This window comes from Tupaia chinensis, unplaced genomic scaffold (assembly GCF_000334495.1).
Source record: "Tupaia chinensis unplaced genomic scaffold, TupChi_1.0 Scaffold000685_1, whole genome shotgun sequence".
Classification (NCBI taxonomy): Eukaryota; Metazoa; Chordata; class Mammalia; order Scandentia; family Tupaiidae; genus Tupaia; species Tupaia belangeri.
This window is the reverse complement of record NW_006160208.1, coordinates 863,683-886,683: the sequence shown is the minus strand read 5'-3', so window position 1 is coordinate 886,683 and position 23,001 is coordinate 863,683. Positions and strand designations below refer to the sequence as shown.

Here is a 23,001-nt window from a genome sequence, read left to right as displayed (position 1 = left end):
CTTTCCCTTCATGTTCGACATTTTGGTCAATTACCAGGAGATGGCGGTTCCAGCCAAAAGGAAGCGAGGATCACTGCTAACTCTAAAGCGTACGTCAGAGACCATCTACTGAAATGCACACTCCGTGCCCGACAGCACCAGTGTTTCCCGCGAGATCGTCGTCACAGAAGCACTACATTGAGTCACCTTAGACTTCAAAGAGACCTTAGAGGTGTCTGTCCAGGATTATGTAAGCTGCAGGTACAGCAGGTCAGTCAGGAAATCAATTTAACAGGTTTCAACCAGGGATATTAATAAAACAGAGTAAGATATAAAACCTAAGAGTACATAAAATGTGTTATTTTAGAAAAACCTTTGTTTAGTTTTAGTATCTTTAACATATACACATGTGTACATTTTTACATACTTGTATTTGTACTAGACTATGCAGAATGTATCAAGTACTAGATTATGTAAAATCTATCAACAAATTCCAGTAACACAGACCTCTCTGGAAGATACATATTCTCTTCAGCCTTATCATAATAACATGAGGGCCAGAGGTGATATAGTGGTTAAAGCGCTAGACTCCCACATGGCCAACCGCAGTTCAAGTCCCAGATCTGGTGGCTTGAAAGTCATGCTTCTCCTCCATTCTCCTCTCGGGATCTTGGGCACGCACGCACACGCACCTGGCGTGAGTTTTAAGCCACCAGGTCCAGGATGCGAACCGCGGTCGACTACATGGGAGTCCAGCGACATAGCCATTATGCTAACTGCTGGTCCAGCGACAGTTTTCTTAGTAAAAGCTATTTTCTAGAAATCAAACAAGCTCAAAATAAAGGAAGGATATATACAAGTATTTTTTAAAGAGAACATATTTATTTACATTACTATTTCCTTTTTACAGTGCCTCCACTTTTTAAATAATAACAATTTCCAGGAAAGCAGGCCGTTTAAATTAAGATATTTTCACAAAGAAAATTTTCACCCTATGATTTTTATTTACACGAATTTTCAGGAGTTTTAAATCATTCTTTTGAAACTGCACAACATAACTAAAAGGTCTTATTCAGTCTTGCATCTTTTACAAAAGCCTTTAGTTTTGGAGGTTAAGCTTATAATTAAATCCTGGCAGTTCAAATCCTTTTAGAAGAAGATCTTGTTAATATCTTTAGAAAATATAGATCTGCATCATAAATGATCATGGCTGCAAGTCGAACCTATTCGACGCTTCTGGATGGTAAGCAGAGATATTTTTGATATGCAATTTAATCGCTTTGATTCAGACTTTCTGGCAGCTTTCTGTATCAGTCATGCAACTGCTGATGCTGCCCATGTTCTCGGCATACATGAGTTTGTGTGATGGCTTCACAGCTAGTTTAGCCAACTCTGAAGGAGACTCTGAGATGTCCAGACCTTTACTGGGTCAGATATGAGTACTTTTTCCCCTATCTGTTCAGTCAGTCTGGATGCTGAATTCTCCTGTGATAACCGTACCTGTAAATCACTTTGAGAAGAATTTACTATTTGTAGAACGACTTTCGACAATAGCCCTGGTCCGACACCCTCTCACGTCGCACTGAAGGATTTCAAGTATTTATTACTGAAACTATAAAAGATTTTCCTAATCTTTTCAGCATGAGTTCTTCTGAATAGTCGGTATAACATCCATTAGAAAATAGAAAAGATTAAGTTTTTACCATGATCAAAGCAACAGTTCAAAATAACAGACCCACACAGCTCTGCCCGCCGTCTCTGCACGACTAGCCAAAGATGAGTCTCACGCGTCACGCAGCGGCGATAGACGTGTCATCCATGAGTCGGCCCTGCGGCTTTAAGCGAGAAAGACGAAATGAGTTTATAAAGTAATAAAGACAAAAACTCTATGTAAAAAAGCAACAGAAACAGATTAAACAAGTGCATGAGGCAAAATAAAGCTCATCATTCTTCATTTACTCCACCTTCTTTTCCCCTACCCTGGGGGTACCTGCAGCGCCTGGAAACTGCGCCTCTTTCCTGACAGCAGGGCAGGCTTCGCCACAGACCACTTCAGTGGCTGGGCCCCCCTGCATCCCTGCAGCCGTGGCCGGTCTATCACTGACGGCAGGTGAAACGGAACCTATTTACCAACCTGCTCAACCGACGCGGTATTATTCTCTCTGCTAGGGGTCCTCTTATGCCTCAAGCTTTAAGTAGGCCCCATGAGGTGGGGATTCAAGGTCTCCCTACAATCTTCTGTTTGAGAAAAAGTGATCTGTGACGAACTTTAGAGTATCTGACAACACATGCTATAAGGATAGAAGCAGCAGAAATGAAAGTGTCCCTTTCCCTAAAGTTGCTGATAGAAAAAACTGATAACCTCACATCAGAATATTCAAGGCTAAAAAATCTAAAAGTACTGTACCTGATTTTAGTTGTAAAACTTTTGACAGGTTAGCAATACCCCAGAGAGTTATCTATGGCTTAAAATTGAAATTGGGGTCAACCAGAGGCACAGTGGTTAAGGCAGCTGCACCCCAGACGACCATGCGGTACGAGTCCTGAACTTCGAGCTTGTAAGTCACGCCAGATGCATCTGTGCATGTGCTAAAATCCCCAAAGGAGAAATGGAGAGGGGATTGTGGCATGGCCATCCTTTGTGTGTGTGTGTGTGTGTGTGTGTGTGTGTGTGGTGATGCTTTCTCATTAAAAAAAAAAATCCCTGCAAAGAATGTTGCTATACAGATATGTGGTAACAGCGGGCTTCAGTGAGGAAAGTACATGCTGGAGGGAGACCAGGAGATGAGACAGAGCAGTTCTGACTTCATGATCGGAAGCCCTTTGCTCTGCTTTAAGCAGAACAATTCCTGGAGACTCAGTTAGCGATCGCTAACTGAAATTGTACATCCCGGCACATGAACTTGAGAGCTGCACTGCCAGAGTCGTGGCGCGCCCGTGGGCTGTTATGGTTAGGGTTTGGGAGCTAAGTGTGACAAGTGACCACAATATTGGACAGTAGAGCAAGGCTGGGCCAGTATTTTTTTCTTTTCTTGAATAAAATAATTTAGTTTTTAGTTGCACAATGTTTTGTTTTGTCAACTACTTCCTGTAATGTGACGTTGGGGTGGGGCCACCCTGTGGTGCAGTGGATGGGGTGCTGGACTCATGTGTGGTTGACTGTGGTTCGAGTCTTGGACCTGCTGGCTCACTTTTCCTCTCTCTCTCTGATCAAATTAAAAAAATAATACATTTTAAAAACTAAATAAAATAGTTCTTTCGAAGAAAAAAAAGCCAGGGACCAGCAGATAGCATAATGGCTACGTCGCTAGACTCCCATGTAGTCGACCACGGTTGAGTCCCTAACCCGGTGGCTTAAACTCATGCTGGACACATGTATGTGCATGCCCAAGATCCTGAGAGGAGAAAGGAGGAGAAGGAATTGTGGCGTGGCCATCCCCCCTGGAGGGTGATTTCTCGCTTTCTATCTCTGTCTCTCTGGCGAGCACACGTACCCTGCACCAAAAATCTCCCCACCCCCCCAAAAAAAAGCCACATTGGGGAAAGGTTGAAGGTTGAGCTATTGTGTTGTTTCAACAACTGAGCAACCTCCATCATTATTAAAATGAAATGAATAAAAGTGAAGATTTGGAACCTGGTCTTTCAGTCATTCCATTCCCACCGCGAGTGACAGTGATGTGTACTTACATGCACACATGTGTGTGTGTGCACGTGCATGCTCACATAAGTGCGGCCACAACAGCAGCACAGCTGGAAGCAGAAATGATAGAACCAATTCTCTCAGATTTCTCGGTCTGAGCAACTCCAGCATCTCAAACGAGCTGAGTCTGTCCAGCTAGAACGTGACCAGGCTGTGCACTGGTACGTGCTCTGACAACGAAAAGCCGTGTTTCTGTGTTTAGGAGCAGCAAACTTCCGGGAGGCAAACAGCCACAGGGACATTTCAGAGCCCACCCGGCCCACCTGCTCCTCACTAGTCGTGAGACTTCCCCAACAGGGGGCCTCAAACACAACAGCAAGGATGGCAATGCAAGGATCTTTAGAAAGTGATCACGTGGGGACCACCAGAGGATATAATGGTTACATCGCTGGACTCCCACATAGCCGACAGTGGTTCAAGTCCTGGACCTGGTGGCTTAAAACTCACGCCAGTGCATGTGTGTGCATGACCAAAATCCCAAGAGGAGACTGAAGAAGAAAGGATTGTGGCATGGCTGTCACCCCCCAGGGGTGATTTCTTGCTTTCTGTCTCTGTCTCTCCAGTAAGCACATTCACCATAAAGCAAAATCTCTCTAAAAAAAAAAGGTGATCAAGTGAAAGCCTTTAAAAAGCCACCGTTAAACATGAGGAGGTAAGGGTTGGCTGTTGGTGTTGTGGTTAGGTAGCTGGACCCACACAGCTGGCTGTGCAGTTCAAGTTTCTGACCTTGCGGCTTGAAAAACATGCTGGGTGCATGTGCACGCGTGCCCAAAATCCCAAAAGGAAAAGCGGGGAGAAATGGCTGTGGCATAACCATCCCTCCTGACGGCTGTCTCCTCACTTCCCCTCTCTCTGTCTCTGGCAAGCTCATGCACTCTCTAACAAAATACATAAAAATGAAGAATGAGATGGAAAATATAAGACTTTTCTTTTGTAGTATAAAAGTATGGAATGGAAATAGGACTCGGAAGAGTTAATAAAATTATTTTTTTTTAGATGCCAAAGGAAGTTGTGTCAATCTGGAAAGCTAAAAAGTAAGTAGAATATGGGGGATACATTAACACAGACTGAGTTATAACTTATCCGACCCTGGATTTTATAAACAAGGGACAGCACCCCAAAATCTGAATCAGACAGACACTAAAAAGGAAGCAGCAAGCGATGTAACCTGTCACTCCAAGGGAAAATACACTCGGAAGAGGACACGCAGGATCAGCTGCAGTAACAAATGGGCTCCTGCGAAACCAGGAGAAACCGCCCAGGCTCAGAAAGGCCCCTGCAAGTGCAGTTAAGCGACCACCTCTCCCACCCAGTCGCCCTCACACTGACCGTCCTTCATGAACCTTCATTGCAGGGATCTAGAAATGTGTTATTTTAAAATATCAACACAGTAAGTCCGAGCACAGTTTCTGATAGTCATTTTCAGAAAAGATCAAAGGGGCCAGCAGGTGGTGTGGTGGTAAGGCACTGGATTCCCACATGGTTGACCGTGGTTCGAGTCCCAGACGAAAATCACGCCAGATGCGTGTGCATGTGTGCCCAAGATCTCAGGAGGAGAATGGAGAAGAAGAGATTGCAGGGTGGTCATCCCCCTGGGGGCAATTTCTCACTCTCATGATCTCGCTTTCTCTGTCTCTCTCTCAGGTGAGCACACATGCCCTATGGCAAAAAAAAAAAAAAAAACAAAAGATCAAAATCTATTATTATGCAGTTAGAGAATTATGAAAGTTTAAGGAGCATATTTAGAAAGTGAAATCCATTTTGAAAGGCACAGTAACTACATACAACTTTATAATACAGTTTACTATGCCAGAGAAGAAACATCTTTAAAGATACTATAAGAGTAAATCATTATTTATCTAAGAAAATAGAAATATTTGAAATTAGCCTATCACATAATGGTAACTTTATAGAAATGAATAGCAGTATTGCCAACTTCATACAATAAAAGTCGAAACTATTGCTGTGAGTCTCAACATACTGTTCAGTGAGGTTTACGAGACAAATGTCTCCAGCCAGGCCCTGCAGTGCAGTAGTCCAGCACCATGCAGAGAAAGCTGGATACCACAAGGGCAGCCAGGGTTCCAGTCACAGCCCCAGTGGCATATAAATCGGGCACATGTGCATGTGGCCAGGATCCTGACGGGACGGAGAACTGCTGTGGCCAGGCTCCACGGGGGGGGTGTGCGTGGACACGTGCATACACGTTCTCTCCCCCACCCACACCTGCACATGTGCACGTTAGCATAATAAAAGAAAAACATGAAGAAGAACAGGAAAATGCTTTCTCTTAAGTTCATTTTTAAGACAGTCAATTTGAAAAGCAGGACATTTCTGGGCCAGATGGAGGCACAGGGGTCAAACGTGATGCTCTGCCAGGCGATGCCAAATGGGGAGGCTCCTGGTTTAAGTCTAGAGACCTCCCTGAGTGCACTGGGCACATTCCTGCCCAGGATGCAAGGCTGAATGAGGGCTGGAGTGGGTCGTGGCATGAAGACTTTGTGGAGGGTGCTCTGTCTCTCTCTTTCTCTGTCTCTCTGGATCACTGGAGAAATAAATAAAACTTAAATACAAATAAATAATCAAACAAGTAACTAACAAGCAGGAAATTCCTACGCCTTACCTTTACAAAAATACTGGTAGGTATAAAACGCCTGAGCAGCTGATTTGTGAAGTTTGGAAATCTAAGCAAGGTGATGTTGAGAGATGGCAGCTGCTGGTATCCGGCCATCAGAGGGTAGAAATTATACAGCATTTCCTGCTCCGTGCCTGGCAGGATACGTAATCGAATCTAAATCATAAAATGTTACAGAGACAGTTCGTCAAATTCATATACTTGCAATATCTCTATGTTCTTAGCTTTCGATTATTCATCTAAGACTGGACACTAAAATCCCTCTAACAATATATTCACGCTCTCTACTATTTCATCTTCCAAAACGTAGGGCTGAGTCAGCACAGGAGACAGATGGCACTGTATCCAAGTGTGGGCAAAGCCGGTCCTGTGGCCTAGTGCTTACAGGAGCCAGGTCCTACGTGGCTGACGGTCGTTCAAATCCGATCCCAGCAGTTTGATGAACACACTGGGTGCATGTGCGCCCCAAATCCCAGCAGGATAGAGAAGTGAAGGAGAAGGGGCTGTGCAGCGATGATGTCCCACTGGGAGGGTGCTTTCTCTCTCTGACCCCCACGGAAGCATGTGGCCTCTAGCAATTTTTTTTTTTTTTTTGAGAGGTTTTTGCTATAGGGTGCGTGCGCTCACCAGAAAGACAGAGAGAGATAGAGAGATAGAAAGTGAGAAATCACCCCACCCCAGGGTGGATGGCCATACCACAATCTCTTCTCCTCCGTTCTCCTCTTGGGATCTTGGGCATGCACGCACATGCACCTGGCATGAGTTTAAGCCACTGGGTCTGGGACTTGAACCGCAGTCAACTAAATGGTAGTTCAGGGACATAGCCATTACACTAAATACTGGTCCCACCTCTAGCAATTTTTAAGAAATTATTGAAAAAAAGGTGTATTTGTTCTCTCTCATTTTTTTCTAAAATCTACCAAGGCAACTTACATCTGCTAAAGAGCACTAGACAGGTTAATCGTTTCTGTGCCTCAGATGAGACAGAGCTTTCTAGTCACGAATTACAGGGTAAACTGCACCTAGTGTTTATTTGTAGAAACTATGTCAACATGAGACAGGCTAGGTGTTTCCAGAGTTTTCTTTTAAAGATTTTACCTTTGTGTTAAGGTGAGCAACTAGAAAGAAATAAAGTTTGAAAATCTTTAACAATACTTCAGAAAAGAATACAAATGGCAGAAACAGAAAGATCTGTGTATACAGAAACATGGACAACGTTATGGGAGCTGGAAACTGTGGGAAGGGGGTGGGGGAAAGGGGAGAGTGTGAGGAAGGGAATCAAGGAGAAAAGTAGAGAGGCAAGACATTAATGAGCCCCAGAAAAGGATGATTATCTGCTGAAGATAACGTGTATGGTCAACTGGACCGGAGTAAAGCGTGTTCATGTTAGGAAAATTTGCTTTACAAGCAGTAATGATATACAGTGACTGAATGTATAAAATACATTTAAGGAAAAGGAAAGAATACAAATTGCTAAGGTTTTGGTATGTTTATATTTTGTGATTATAAGTCAATACCTGTTAAAGATTAGGACGCTTGAGAAAAGCTCACTCAGGACCAGCAGATGGGGTAATGGCTACATTGCTAGACTTCCATGTAATCGACCGCGGTTTGAGTCCTGGACCCGATGGCTTAAACTTACGCAGGGTGCGTGTGCGTGCCTGCCCAAGATCCCGCTCACCAGAAAGACAGAGAGAGATAGAGAGATAGAAAGTGAGAAATCACCCCACCCCAGGGTGGATGGCCATACCACAATCTCTTCTCCTCCGTTCTCCTCTTGGGATCTTGGGCATGCACGCACATGCACCTGGCATGAGTTTAAGCCACTGGGTCTGGGACTTGAACCGCAGTCAACTAAATGGTAGTTCAGGGACATAGCCATTACACTAAATACTGGTCCCACCTCTAGCAATTTTTAAGAAATTATTGAAAAAAAGGTGTATTTGTTCTCTCTCATTTTTTTCTAAAATCTACCAAGGCAACTTACATCTGCTAAAGAGCACTAGACAGGTTAATCGTTTCTGTGCCTCAGATGAGACAGAGCTTTCTAGTCACGAATTACAGGGTAAACTGCACCTAGTGTTTATTTGTAGAAACTATGTCAACATGAGACAGGCTAGGTGTTTCCAGAGTTTTCTTTTAAAGATTTTACCTTTGTGTTAAGGTGAGCAACTAGAAAGAAATAAAGTTTGAAAATCTTTAACAATACTTCAGAAAAGAATACAAATGGCAGAAACAGAAAGATCTGTGTATACAGAAACATGGACAACGTTATGGGAGCTGGAAACTGTGGGAAGGGGGTGGGGGAAAGGGGAGAGTGTGAGGAAGGGAATCAAGGAGAAAAGTAGAGAGGCAAGACATTAATGAGCCCCAGAAAAGGATGATTATCTGCTGAAGATAACGTGTATGGTCAACTGGACCGGAGTAAAGCGTGTTCATGTTAGGAAAATTTGCTTTACAAGCAGTAATGATATACAGTGACTGAATGTATAAAATACATTTAAGGAAAAGGAAAGAATACAAATTGCTAAGGTTTTGGTATGTTTATATTTTGTGATTATAAGTCAATACCTGTTAAAGATTAGGACGCTTGAGAAAAGCTCACTCAGGACCAGCAGATGGGGTAATGGCTACATTGCTAGACTTCCATGTAATCGACCGCGGTTTGAGTCCTGGACCCGATGGCTTAAACTTACGCAGGGTGCGTGTGCGTGCCTGCCCAAGATCCTGAGAGGATAATAGAGAAGGGATTGTGGTGTGGCCATCCCCTCTTGAGGGGGAGGGGGTGATTTCTTGCTTTCTGTCTCTCTGTCTTTTTGGCAAGCGCATGTGCCCTATAACAAAAATCCCCCCCCCCCAAAAAAAAGCTCACTCATTTGTAAATGAGTGTGTGTGTGTGTCTCTCTATATATGTATAGACACACACTCACAATGTGTATAATGTGCCCAAGACAACGCATGCATAGGTGTACCAGTATATTATAGCTAGTATTATTTACCTATGTACATACTCTTTGTTTTAGATATTTTTTTGCCATAGGGTGCATGTGCTCACCAGAGAGAGATAGAGATAGAGAAAGAGGGAAAGTGAGAAACCACTCCCTAGGGAGATGGCCATGTTGCAATCCGTTCTCTTCCATTTTCTTCTTGGGATTTTCACACACACGTCTGGTGTGATTTTTAAGCTGCCAGATCTGGGACTCAAACTGTGAAGTCGACCATGTGGGATCTAGCACGTTAACTATCATGCCATCTGCTGGCTGGCTGGTATAATATTTAATACTATTAAGTAATAAATTTAAAATAGTACATGCAAGGTGGTTAAGATGCTAGGCTCCCACATGGTCAATTGTCGTTGAAGTCCTGGACCCAGCAGCTTGAAAATCATGCCCAGCACATGTGAGCAGGGGCCCAGAATCCCAGGAGGAGTACAAAGAAGAGACTGGAAGCGTGATTTCTCACTTTCTGTCTCTCTGGTGAGCGCACATGCCCTATAGCAAAAAAATTAAAAACAAACAAATAAATAAATAAAAACATTTGGCAACTACTAAGAATGTCTCTGTTACTGCTGACAGTAGAGGGAGTGCTCTCTCTCAATCCTAGTTTTGCATGAGGGTTACAGTTCCTCATTTAAAAATATGATAAACTTTTCTACCTCTGATTTGACTGAACAAATAAAAAAAAATTGGATAATTTATTTATCTTTTAATTTTTTAGAGCATTTTTGCTAAGGGTGCATGTGCTCACCAGATAAACAGAGAGACAGAAAGTGAGAAATCACCCCTAAGGATGGCCAACCACAATCCCTTCTCTATTTTCCTCTCAGGATTTTGGGCATGCATGCACACTCACACACAGGGTGAGTTTCAAGGCAATGGGTTTAGGACTTGAACCGCAGTTGGCTGTGGGAGTCCAACAATGTAACCATTATGCCATCTGCTGGTTCCTAGATAATTTATTTATTTTTTTGAGAGGTTTTTGCTATAGGGCGCGTGCGCTCGCCAGAAAGACAGAGCGAGACAGAGCAACAGAAAGTGAGAAATCACCCCCAGGGGGGATGGCCACGCCACAATCCCTTCTCCATTCTCCTCTTGGGATCTTGGGCGCACACACACCCAGCGTGAGTTTTAAGCCACTGGGTCCAGGACGCGAACCACGGTCGACTACATGGGAGTCCAACGACATAGCCATTATGCTAACTGCTGGTCCCTAGATAATTTATTTTTAAGTGTACATACAAAATTATATCTAGACATTCTAATAGTAAGTAAACTCTACGCAAAGTCAAAATTTCTATGAAATTTCACTGATAAGTCAGAAAACAGGCTTTTAATATTTTTTAAAGAATTATTTTTATTTATTTATTCATTTTACTTTGACCAGAGGGGAAAGAGGACAGAGAGAGAGAGAGAAAGTGAGAAAGCAAGCTGCCAGGCCTGGGATTCAAACCATGGTCGGCCATGTTGGAGTCTAGCACCTTTAATGACCAGGCCACCTGTTGGCCCCAATAGGCTTTTAATATTGATTTAGTCATGCTTCCAGGCCTCAAATAAGACACATACATACACATACACATACACACACACACACACACACACACACACACACTTTCACCCTAATAAAAGGGAAATTCATGTTCTTAAGGAATTCTAACATACTGTAAAACAGTCTACGGATTTGTGAACTTTTGTTTTATAAGGAGTAAAGACCCTGCATGCTTGATCTTTATGATGTGAAAAGAACTCACCTTTATAGGGAGTTGTACTTAATTTTCAAAAGTGATTAAAAAACTCACTATTATTGGGACCAGCGGATGGCATAATGGTTATGTCTCTGGACTCCTATGTAGTCAACTGTGGTTTGAGTCCTGTAACTGGCGCCTTAAAACTCACACCAGGTGCCTGTGTGTGCACGCCCACAATCCCAAGAGGAGAATGGAGAAGGGACTGCAGTGTGATCATCCCTCCTGGGGGGGAGGGTGATTTATTGCTTTCTGTCTCTCTGATGAGTGCACACACCCTAGAGTAAAAATCTCTCTTAAAAAAAAAATCGCTATTATTAAAACAACAGGGACCACAGTCTGCCTTAATCAGTTCATTTATGAGAGCTAAAGGTACAGCTCTCCACCTCCTGGCCACACTTTCGAGTCTACATAAGCAGCACAATGCAATTCGGCCTGTACCTGTTTGAGACCTGAGAACATGAAGGCGTCGCTGGGCTCCACAGAAATTTCCACATCTTGAACCAAGTTGGTCTTATTCTGGAGATGATATCTGACAGGTAGTGATTCTCTGACACGTCCAAATGACGGAAGATCTACAGACAAAGACGACATATTTCTCTTGGTTGAAAAACTGAGTTCACCATTTATGGCTATTTATTTACTTATTTAGTTAGAGGTTTTAGCCTTAGGGCACTTAGGGCACGTGTGCTTTAAGGGGAGACAGAGACAGTGAGAGGCAAAGTGAGAAATAATCTACCCAGGCCACGTGGCCATACTACAATCCCTGCTCCTCCATTCTCCTCCCAGGATCCTGGGCACACATGCACATGTACCCAGTGTGATTTTTTCAAGCCACCAGGTCTGGGACTCAAACTGGTTGGCCATGTGGGAGCCCGGCAACATAACTGCCACACTATCAGCTGGCCCCTGTGGGTTATTTTTACAAATGAATCTCCCTTCTATCAATATGATATGACTTAAATTAATGATATTACTGTATTTTTGCTAGGTAAGAAAATTTTTTCATTAGAAAATAGTCATAGAACGATGATAAAACAGGTAAAAAAGTAAGTCTTCTTTTAAAAATGATTGGCTTCTGAAGGAGTCTTGTTAGGGCTGGCAGGTGTGCTGTGGTGGTTAAGGTACTGGACTCCTACATGGCCAGCTGAGGTATCTTAGAATTCCTTAAGAATGTGGGGAACCAGCAGTTAGTGTAATGGCTATGTCGCTGGACTCCCATGTAGTCGACCGCGGTTCGCGTCCTGGACCTGGTGGCTTAAAACTCACGCCGGGCACGTGTGCGTGCGTGCCCAAGATCCCGAGAGGAGAATGGAGGAGAAGGGACTGTGGCGTGACCATCCCCCCTGGGGGGTGATTTCTTGCTTTCTGTCTCTCTGTCCGTCTGGTGAGTGCACACGCCCTATAGCGAAAATATCTTAAAAAAAAAAAGAATACCTTAAGAACGTGAATTTCCCTTTTATTACTGGTGAAAGTGTGTGTGTGTGTGCATGCATGTGTCTTAATTTGAGCCCGGGAAGCATAACTAAATCAATATTAAAATCCTACTGGGGCTGGCAGGTGGCATGGTGTTAAGGATGCTGGACTCCCACATGGCTGACTACGGTTTGAGTCCTGAACCTGGCAGCTTGCTTTCTCTCTCTCTCTCTCTCTACCCACCTCTGGTCAAACAGAAGAATAATAAAAAATAAAATTAAATAATTATTTGAAAAAAATAAATAAATGGGTCTTGGCCATTAGGGATGGAATTATATTTTAGAATAACTGTTAAAATCTACAGATTTTCAGGACCAACAGATGGAGTGGTGATTAAGGTGTTGGACTCCTACATGGCCGACTGTGTTTTGAGCCCCAGACCCAATGGCTTGAAAATCACACCAGGCACATATGCGTGCATGCACAAAATCCAAAGAACAGAACGGAGGAAAAGGAATTGTGGCATGTCCATTCCCCCTGGGAGATAATTTTTCACTTTCCCTCTCTCTGTCTCTCTCTGGCAAGTGTAAGTGCCCTGTGGCAAAAACATTAAAAAAAAAAAAATTAGGAGTCATGCTAATTCTCCCTGTATCGTTCCAATTTAAGGAATACCCTGAAGCATGCACTATGTACTGTCTTTTAAAAATTCTGGACCTTGGGCCACCAGGCGGCATGGTTAAGGTGCTGGTCTCCCACATAGCAGACCACAGTTTGGGTCCTGAACCTGGAGGCTTGCTTTCTCACTTTCTCTGGTGAGTGCACGTGCCCGTAGCAAATTAAAAATAGTAACAATAAATAAAATTTAAATAAATCATTCTTTTAAAAAAATTCTAGATCTTAGGGTAACTAAATAGTTGATAAAGAGACGCTTCTCTTGGTAAAAGTATTCTAGTAAAGGAAGAAAGAATGATACACAGATATGTCACACCCCTAAGGGGGGTACATTAACTACTAGGTATTCTTGCCAAAGACTTGAACTTGAATCTGATCAAGCCCAAAGGCTATCAATTTATAGGGATAGAAATATTTAAAAGTGACATCATTCAATCAGCAAAACCCAAATTGTGGGAATTTCTATAGGACAAATGACTTGGTTTTTCCAACATGTAAATAGAAAGAGGGGGGAGAAGAGAGGAGAAGGGAGGAGGAGGTGGCGGAGAAGGTGGAATTGGTAGAGAAGGGGGTGTGGAGGAGAAAGTGGTTTGGAAGAGGTAGGGGTGAAGACTTGGGAGAGGGAGTTGGCCCTACCTATAGATTATAAATGGATAGTGTAAGACTTATCCATCGATCGGAGTGTATAAACTCTAAAACGAAGTAAAAACATTCAGAGTCAACTAAGGAAATTTTAACACTGGAATTTGATGATAAGAAGAAATTACTGCTAATTTTTAAAGTCTTGATAATGCTAATGAGATTAAGAGCAAAACAGCCAAAGAAGCATACTGACATATTTGTGGATGAAATGATACCTGGGGTTTGTTTCAAAATGGCGGGAGTAGGAGGAAGGTAGGTGTGGAGAGAAAAGCACACTGGCACAAACTACTCTTACAAATGTTAGACATTTTCCGTAACAGTTAGTTTAAAAAGTAAACTCTTGGAAACTAAAATAAATATTATTATTAGATCCTTTTTAGAAAAATAACATTTGAATTCCCACCTGCGTTCACGTGAAGAGGGATATTTTCGACAATGACATGTGGCAGAGTGATGACAGTACTGATGACGGGGATGTTCTCCATGGCTGAAGTCCTATGGCAGAAAAGGTCATCTTTGAAAGGCTCATTTTATATAAAAAAAAAGTAATAAATCAAAACCAGGGAAGATGCAGATGCACTAATTAGTAAAATACAAATTATTTATCTATTTCCCAAACTTTAGTAACAAAAGCTGTTTTGTCACGTTAGAATCCCCCATTAGTTCTGAACTTTTCAGATTAACAGCTGCCTGTTTCCAGTGGGGGTGAAGGCAGAAGCTGGGTCACTCTGTCATTCACGAAGCACTCTGGTTAACAGAGTGTTTTGGTAGCAAGACCTTCTCAATGCTGGGAGCAGAGCAGTCATTCACAGACTCTTTTCCTTACTGAGAATGGCTCATGATGGGCCCCAGACCACCTCAAAGAGCACCGTTATAATTCACTACAAATATGTAGCAAAAAGAATTAAAATAAATGTGACTATCAATAAACAGAAGGTGTTCCAATACACACTGAGATTAAGTCTGCGAAGGCTGTCCTCCCACCTTATAAGGAGCACACGCTGTAAGGGTGCGGCAGCTCTCTGACTGCCAGGGAAACCCTCCTGAGGTCTGCCCTGGAAACTGCGAACCATCACAGAGCAAAAGCTACCGCTCACCAATAGTAATTCAACGTATCTTCATAGCATTATGGCAGCATGATAAATAACCATGCAGTGCCTTTAAAATGCTTCTTTAAATTCTATAAATATATAAATTAAATATCAAGATAGAATGTGCTTGCTTGAGCAGCACATAAACTAAAAACATCAAGGTGGTAAATTCAGAAATAGACATGAAAAAAGACAAATTCATTTTTTATTTTGTAATAAAATTACATATACTCCATGATCACTCTTAGAAATTTCTGCTTCAATTTCTAATATGGTAACTATTGATACATATAGCTCACATAAATAAAAGCTCTTTGTGGTTCTCAACGACTCTTTCAAAGGGCAAAGGCGCACGGAGTATAAAAAGTTTGAGAACTGCTGGCCTGTCATTTATTTCTTATCTCCAACTTTATTGGGCTTTGGTATCAGGGCTCTTCATGACAAGGACAGAGCTTTCCTTCTTGCACTTTCTATACGATTTTTAACATGAGAATAACAAATACTGGTAATGTACACTCCAAACATATTCTTTCAAGGCTTGAAGGTAACTTTCTGAATCTGCTTCATGGTTATTCATTTTTTTAGGTTTAAAAATTCTGCTTTAGTTGATTTTGATAACTTCAACACCTTTCAGTGAGCGCCGTAACATCCAGATCTTCCTACTCAGTACTCTGAGATGTCTAAAATACTCCCTTATAACTAATACCTTCTCATTCTTTTCTCTCTCTCTCTTTTTTTTTCTCAGAGATTTTTGCCCTGGGTACATGCACTCACCGGAGACAGAAAGAAAAAACACCCCCAGGGGTATGGCCACGCCGCAAACCCTTCTCCTCTGTTCTTCTTTTGGGATTTTGGGCATGCATGCACACACACCTGGCATGAGTTTAAGTCACTGTGTCTAGGACTCGAACCCGGTTGACTATGTGGGAATCCAGCAACATAACCATCACGCCATGTGCTGGTCCCTCTTTTCTCATTTTTAAGTAATAAATGTTACTTCTTGTTTTAAAACTTACCAAAATAACTAAGTCACACTAAGATAGGAACACATGAAATATCCTGTATCTACCTCCCAGACTAAGAAAGAAAATACAACAATACAGTTGAGTTTTCCTACATTGTTTTTCCTGTTTACACGCCCCTACCCAACCCTTCGGAAGTAACCATCTTGCTGAATTTGGTATCTCTCATTCCCATTTATTGGTTTACATTTATCTAAATTATATATGTAGTCCTAAGAGATAGTACTCTCTCCTTTTTTTATGTTATTCATGAAATAGAAATGTAGTTTGCTCATATTCTAACCCACAGCCTGTTCTCTTCACTTTACATCGGGAAGCTGACGGGTGGAGCTCTGCTATACGGAGCTGTGCGTATAGTATACCACTGATGAACAGTACTGCACTGCATGAAGGTGCCACAGCATGCCTACTTTTTCGCTGACGGGCAATTTCGACTATTATAATCAGTGCTGCTGTGAACACTCTTACGTGCATATCCTTCGCATATATTTTTGAGACTTTTTCTAGGTCAACAGGGTTACATGCATCTTCCACCTCACCCAGTACTGCCTAACTGATTTCCAAGTCCACTGTTTTAATGTATACTCTACATCTTCGATAAACTTGGTATTGTTAAATCTTTTTATCTTTCCAAACTAGAGGGCTTAAGTTTCAGTGTGGGTTTGTCACTCCCCAATTAAAGTAAAGTTGAGCTTCTTTTCATGTGTTTATTGCACACATGGTTTCTTCCTAATCTAAACTGCCTTCTCAAGTATTCTGCTCGACTGTGAGCTGAAACTTGTTTTATGGTTATAAAAGTTCTTAATATGAATACTGATCCTTTGTCAGTCAGACATGTTGCAAATATCTTTTCCCAGTTTGTTTTTGTCTTTTCACTTTCCTTATGATTTTTAACTTAAAAACTTTAAGTTTTAAAACTTAATTTTAAGAAGTCAAATTATGTTGGTATTTTCTATTCAAAGTAATAACGCTGGGACCAGCAGTTAGCGTAATGGCTATGTCGCTGGACTCCCATGTAGTCTTAGAATCCAGAAGGGCAAGTACCACTGCTTAGTTCTTTTCCTGGAGTATCTTGACTGATTCTGACTTGCTGGCTTTCCATACAAATTTCAGAATCAAGAGTGTCAAGTTACACAAAATCAAATGAAAACAGAACAATCTGTTGGTATATTAAAGAAATTGCTCTGAATCTGTAGCATGATTTTAAAAATTTTATCTTATCCCAAACCACTGTCTCTCTCTCCCATTTACTTAGGTTCTCATTTCATATTTTAAACTTTTATAATTTTTTCCATAAAGGTAATGCACATCATTTATTAGATGTATTCCTATATATCTTAGAATTTTTGTTGCTCTGCAAACAATACCTATTTTATTAAAATGTTTTAGGTTTTTGCAATAGAGTGTGTGCACTCATGAGAGAGACAGAAAGAGGGTAAGTGAGAAATTACACCCCCCAGGGGGATGGCCATGATACAATCCATTCTCCTCCATTCTCCTCTTGGGATTTTGGGCATAGACATATAGACACACACACACACACACACACATACACACACCCCTGGTGTGATTAGAAAGTTGCCAGATGTAGAACTCAAACCACGGTCAGCCACGTAGGAGTCCAAGGCTTTAACCACCGCATCATGGGCTGGCCCCAACAATACCTATTTTAAAAGTACACTATCAGGGCTGGCAGGTGGTGTGGTGGTTAACGGTGCTGAACTCCCACATGGCTGACCACAGTTTGAGTCCTGGACTTGGTGGCCTGCGCTTTCTCTCTCTGGTAAAAATTGAAAAATAATGGCAATAAGTAAATCATTCTTTTTTAAAAAAGTATACTGTCTAGAGACAGTATTATTAATAACAGAAATGAAATTTATTTTTCTATATTGATATTATATCCAGCAACCTTGCTGAACCCCTTAATTCCCTTGGACTTTCTATTTAGATAATTCTATTGACTACAAATGAGGGCAGGATCATCTGATGTTTTATTTATTGATCCTATTTTCAGATTGAGTTTGGATAAAACTTCATTAGCATAGAAGTCACAAATTATGATAAGCACAAATCAAAGTTAATCCTTTTTTAATCTTTGCATTTTTCACAAATGGTTAGTCATATCCATGTGACTTCTCTGCTCTTCAGAATGATGCTCTCGACTATCTCATGACAATGACAAACAATAAAGGTATGAAGAAGAGACGGAGTTGGTAATGTTTCTACCTCTTCCAGGAGATAACGTAGTGTCCAGTTGCCACTCCGCCTTCAACATTCCCGATGGACGGGCATCGGAGACAAAAGCACTCACTTGCACTCTCTCCAGTCTGCAGGACAACTGTAAGACAGAACCTGTTCAATCCTTATGCAGTGGTGCCGTGTATCAACGGACAGTTTCACAACAAGTAAGACGACAGAGAAGAAATACTCATCCGCCACATGTTATTTAAAGACACGCAGAAGCTAAGGATCAGAGAGGTAGCATGACTTCTTTGAGGTAGCAAACTCCAGTGTTCTTACTAATCTATCAATATCCTGTTAGGACGAAAACCAGTGGGGCACCTGTATGTCTACAAAGAAGTTTTAATGAAGCTAGTGAAAGGGAGAGGCCTGGAGATAGGCTAAGACTCTATGGTACTTGTTTTTCTTTTTCCAAATAACTTCATGTCTGCAAAGGAAATATTTCAGAGTACACAAAAAGAAAACTCTAGTTACCCATAAAGTATTTGAAATTTCAATACAGAAAATTCTGGCTTTCCCTGAGGAAATACATGTTCCTGATACACTTAAGTGGAAATACCTCATCTATTACCTCATTATTGCCTAGTGTGGTTACATACTTCTTCGTGCAAGGATGCTTTCCTTGTGCAAAGCTTATAGTCAACTCCCTGATGACAGGTAAGTGGGCATATAACCAGTCTTCTCTACCTTTCAGTGTCTCACAGCCTGCCAAGTCACTTCTTTAAATGCAAGTGGGCAATGGTGCTCACCCAGTGTGAGCAAACAAGTAAAACAATTAACAACAAAGTCCCCAAACATTACATTATTATTTTACTGTATGCCCAATGAAGAAGGTTGTGGTAGATTAAAGAAAATCTAATTGTTGATAGATAATAATTCAAAATGAAAGGGAAAAAAGCAGTCAATCTTTAAGTACTTTTAAGCAAATTTAAGGGCTATGGAATGATACTGTAGCCCAGGGAATGATTTCTCACTTTCCCTCTCTTTCTCTGGCAAAGTGCACAGGCACCCTACAGAAAACATTAAAAAAAAAAAAAAAAAAAAAGAGTACTTAGTTCTGCTTGGGATGACCAGGAGTCAAACCATGAGCCCAAAAGAGCAAGAGCAAACAAGAGTTCAACAGTTTGAAAAAGAAGATGGAGAAGGTGTTCAACAAAAGAAAAGAATTACGTTCTAAAAATGATGACGGCTATGTTTGATGAATATAATACGCGAGTCTCCCTTGATGACTATAATAAGTAAGTCTGGGAAGGGCAAAGGGAAGCCGGGAAGCCTGGATGGTGCAGAAGCTGGGAAGGTAAATCAGGGCCTGACTGGGTAGGGTCTGGTATGTCATGACAGTTTTTAAGTAGGAATGACAAGTTCAGAGTAGAGTTGAGGCATCGAACTCTAGCAGCTATATGAAACACACCAGGGAAATAACGGCTACTTCTGTAGACCAGGGGAGAAACAGTGAGGAAGGCAGAGGGAATGAAGATAAACATTAAGATTCAAGAGCCGTTTACAGGGTAGAACTGGGTGTGAAGAGCTATGTTTTCCTCCACGGTTTCTAGGTTAGGGTAGTGTCCGGTGACTTCCTCTAACTGGATTAGGGACTGCAGACAGCCTGAGATGGTGTGGCAGCCAGAGACTTGGAGAGAACGAAAAAGAGAACTGAAGTCGGAATGTTGGAGATGATCAACATTTCGAAGGTAAGAGAAGGAATCTGCAATAATGACAGTCAGCTTTTATCGTGCTGCTAGAAGAGGAGCACTGAGCTATTTCATATAAAGGACCTCATATACATCATTTCCCATGCATTGGCCTAACTCTGCGCAGTGATGCAACAAAATGAACCACTAAGTTAAAAAAGAGCAATCGGGGGACCAGCAATTAGCGTAATGGCTATGTCGCTGGCCTCCCACGTAGTCGACCCCGGTTCACATCCCGGACCTGGGGGTTTAAAACCCACGCCAGCCGTGTGTGCGTGTGTGCCCAAGATCCCGAGAGGAGAGTGGAGGAGGAGGGATTGTGGTGTGGCCATCCCCCCGGGGGGTGATTTCTCGCTTTCTGTCTCTCTGTCTGTCTCTGTCTGTCTGACGAGCGCACATGCCCTATAGCAAAAACCTCTTAAAAAAAAAAAAAGTGATCAGTAAGGCTGAGTGTGGGATCTAGCTGAGCCTGACTCTAAAGCTCATGATCATTCCAAATTCACACAGTAAGAAGAAAAGGAAGGAGAGGACTGAAAAACAAAGCAGAACCAGACAGACGATGGTTTCCAAGATACAAGGAAAAACACAAGTTTCAAAAAGACGAAAAACATTTATGATGATTTACCGAAAGCAAATTTATCATTATTGTGGACTGTGGAACATATTTTTAGCATTTAAATAGACAGATAAAGGATATTACTGATCTTACATAAAGACTGGATGCTAAGATCTTGTGCAAAACCCAATTATTCCATCATTCTAAGGGGAAATGATACCTCCTTTAAGATGAGTTTTTCTAAAACACAGATACGAGTATGAGGATGACTTGATCTTTTTTGGTATAGTAAAACATCTGATTTTATTAAATGCTTTAAATGTTCATTATTTATTGATAATATTGAAACTAATCACTAATTCTGGTAACTGTTCATCTAATTTAATCTGTATTGCAAATCGATGATGCTGAACACTGTTAAGTCAGTATTCAGTGACTGTAACATTGAAGTAAAGAGGCAGATATAACAATAGGGCAAATGAAATAACTCATTTACTTTTGGCTTTAAGATTACATCATGCAGGGAACCAGCAGTTAGCGTAATGGCTATGTCGCTGGACTCCCACGTAGTCGACCGCGGTTCGCGTCCCGGACCCGGTGGCTTAAAACTCACGCCGGGCGCGTGTGCATGTGCGTGCGTGCCCAGGATCCCAAGAGGAGAATGGAGGAGAAGGGATTGCGGCGTGACCATCCCCCCTGGGGGGTGATTTCTCGCTTTCTGTCTCTATGTCTCTCTCGGTCTGGCGAGTGCAAGCGCCCTATAGCGTAAAAGCTCTCAAAAAAAAAAAGATTACATCATGTAGGGGCCAGCAGTTGGTGTCATGACTACGTCGCTGGACTCCCATGTAGTCAACCGCGGTTTGAGTCCTGGATCCAGTGGCTTAAACTCACACCAGGTGCGTGTGCGTGCATGCCCAAGATCCCGAGAGGAGAAAGGAGGACAAGGGATTGCGGCGTGGCCATCTCCTCTGGGGGATGATTTCTCGCTTTCTGTCTGTCTCTCTCTGTCTGTCTGGCGAGCGCATGTGCCCTATAATGAAAATTTCTCCAAAAAAAAAAAAAAGAAGATTACATCATGGAGGGCCAGTGGCTGGCATGTGGTTAAGGCACTAGACTCCCACATGGCCAACTGCAGTTCAAGTTCCAGACCTGGTGGCTTGAAAATCACACCATGCTCATGTATACTCATGCGCAAAATCTCGAGAGGAGAATAAAGGAGAAGGGATTGTGGCATGGCCATCCCTTTGGGTGGTGATTTCTCACTTTTCCTCTCTCTGCCTCTCTCTTCCTCTCTTCAGCAAGCCCGATAGCAAAAATCTAAAAAGAAAGAATATATCATGAAGGGCCAGCAGGTGGCATGGTGGTTAAGGTGCTGGAGTCCCCACATGGCTGACCACGGTTCAAGTCCTAAACCTGGTGACTTGAAAATCACACTGGGCTTGTGTGGGTTTATGACCAAGATCCTAGGAGGAGAATGGAAGAGAAGGGATTGAAGCATTGCTGTCTCCTCTGAGGGGTGATTTCTTACTTTCCCTCTCACTGTCTCTTTCTCTCTTATCTCTCTCTGGCAAACACACCTGTCCTATGGCAAAAACCTAAGAGAAAGAATATGACATGATTTTTTTTCTCAAAATATTTACCTTTACTAATACAATTAAACATGATTTTGCTTGGGTTAACACTCAAATTAAGTTTTATTTCCCTAATAGTGCAAGAAGTATATATAAAGCCACAGAACTCTGAACTGCCAAAGAGTCACCCTACATCTGAATCTGTTCTGTAAGTTATTTCAGTTGGGTGATTTAGAAGATTTAGTTTCTACCTGTTTTCTAAAGCTTCTATAATAAACATCTTTCCCCATTTCGGATTACTAAAAAAAAAAAACAAAAACAAACAAAAAAAAGGGCAAACACTAATTTAACATAAGAGAAAAAAGATCTTTAAAAAATTCAAATACGGGACCAGTCGATGGTGTGGTGCTTAAGGCAACTAGATGCCACGCGGCTGAGTGTGCGGACCCAGTCCCAGATTCAGCAACTTCAGAAACACACCGGGACGAGCCTAGAATCTGACAGGAGAGCGCGATAAGGGATTTGGTGTAACCATTCCCTGTGGGTGGGAGCTTTCTCACATGCCCAGCCATGCCTCACCCCAGTCTCTGGTGAGTACACATGTTCTCTGGCAAATTTAAGAAAAAAATTCAAATATGAAAAAAAGTTATTTTATTTCCAAGTGTATTTTTCTAAATAGAACTTCCTTAGAGTAGAAAAATGTCCGAGCTTTTACAGTAAGAGATACTCATGCACCCACCCAAGTCTCCTTCTGCTCTTGAAGTGAGAATGAGCCGAGGTCTCACCTTTTTCCACCTGGGACTCCAGCTGATCCACGGCGCTCATCGAGGGCGCGAGCCGTAGCTCACTGGATACGATGGTGAGGGCCCACGGGGAGGCGCTTAGAAGGTCCGTCATCAGCAGAAAGGGGATGTCAGCGTAGACCCTCTCCAGGTGCTCGAACTGTCACAAATGAAGGTAAAAGGTCAGGAGTTATGTCAACCCATTTTATTCTCTCATTCGATCTCTATATGCTAAATGATTTCAGTGCATGCCACAGGAACA

General features: G+C 42.1%; 1 protein-coding gene across 3 annotated transcripts in view; it reads right to left on the bottom strand.

Moving 5' to 3' along the window:
* Window positions 1–850: 850 nt before the first annotated feature.
* The window catches only part of TRAPPC11 (trafficking protein particle complex subunit 11), a 65,029-nt gene continuing 42,878 nt past the window's right edge, over window positions 851–23,001 (bottom strand). Inside the window, exons 25-30 of one of the 3 annotated variants that reach the window (XM_006160425.3) lie at window positions 22,743–22,899; window positions 18,125–18,236; window positions 14,189–14,280; window positions 11,497–11,630; window positions 6,303–6,470; window positions 851–1,814 (exon numbers count right to left, since the gene is read on the bottom strand). In XM_006160425.3, the coding sequence (XP_006160487.1) occupies window positions 1,770–1,814; window positions 6,303–6,470; window positions 11,497–11,630; window positions 14,189–14,280; window positions 18,125–18,236; window positions 22,743–22,899 (708 nt within the window). In that variant the 3' untranslated portion in view covers window positions 851–1,769. The remainder of the gene's footprint in view (window positions 1,815–6,302; window positions 6,471–11,496; window positions 11,631–14,188; window positions 14,281–18,124; window positions 18,237–22,742; window positions 22,900–23,001) is intronic. The other 2 variants (XM_006160424.3, XM_014592392.2) reach the window with 2 other exon arrangements.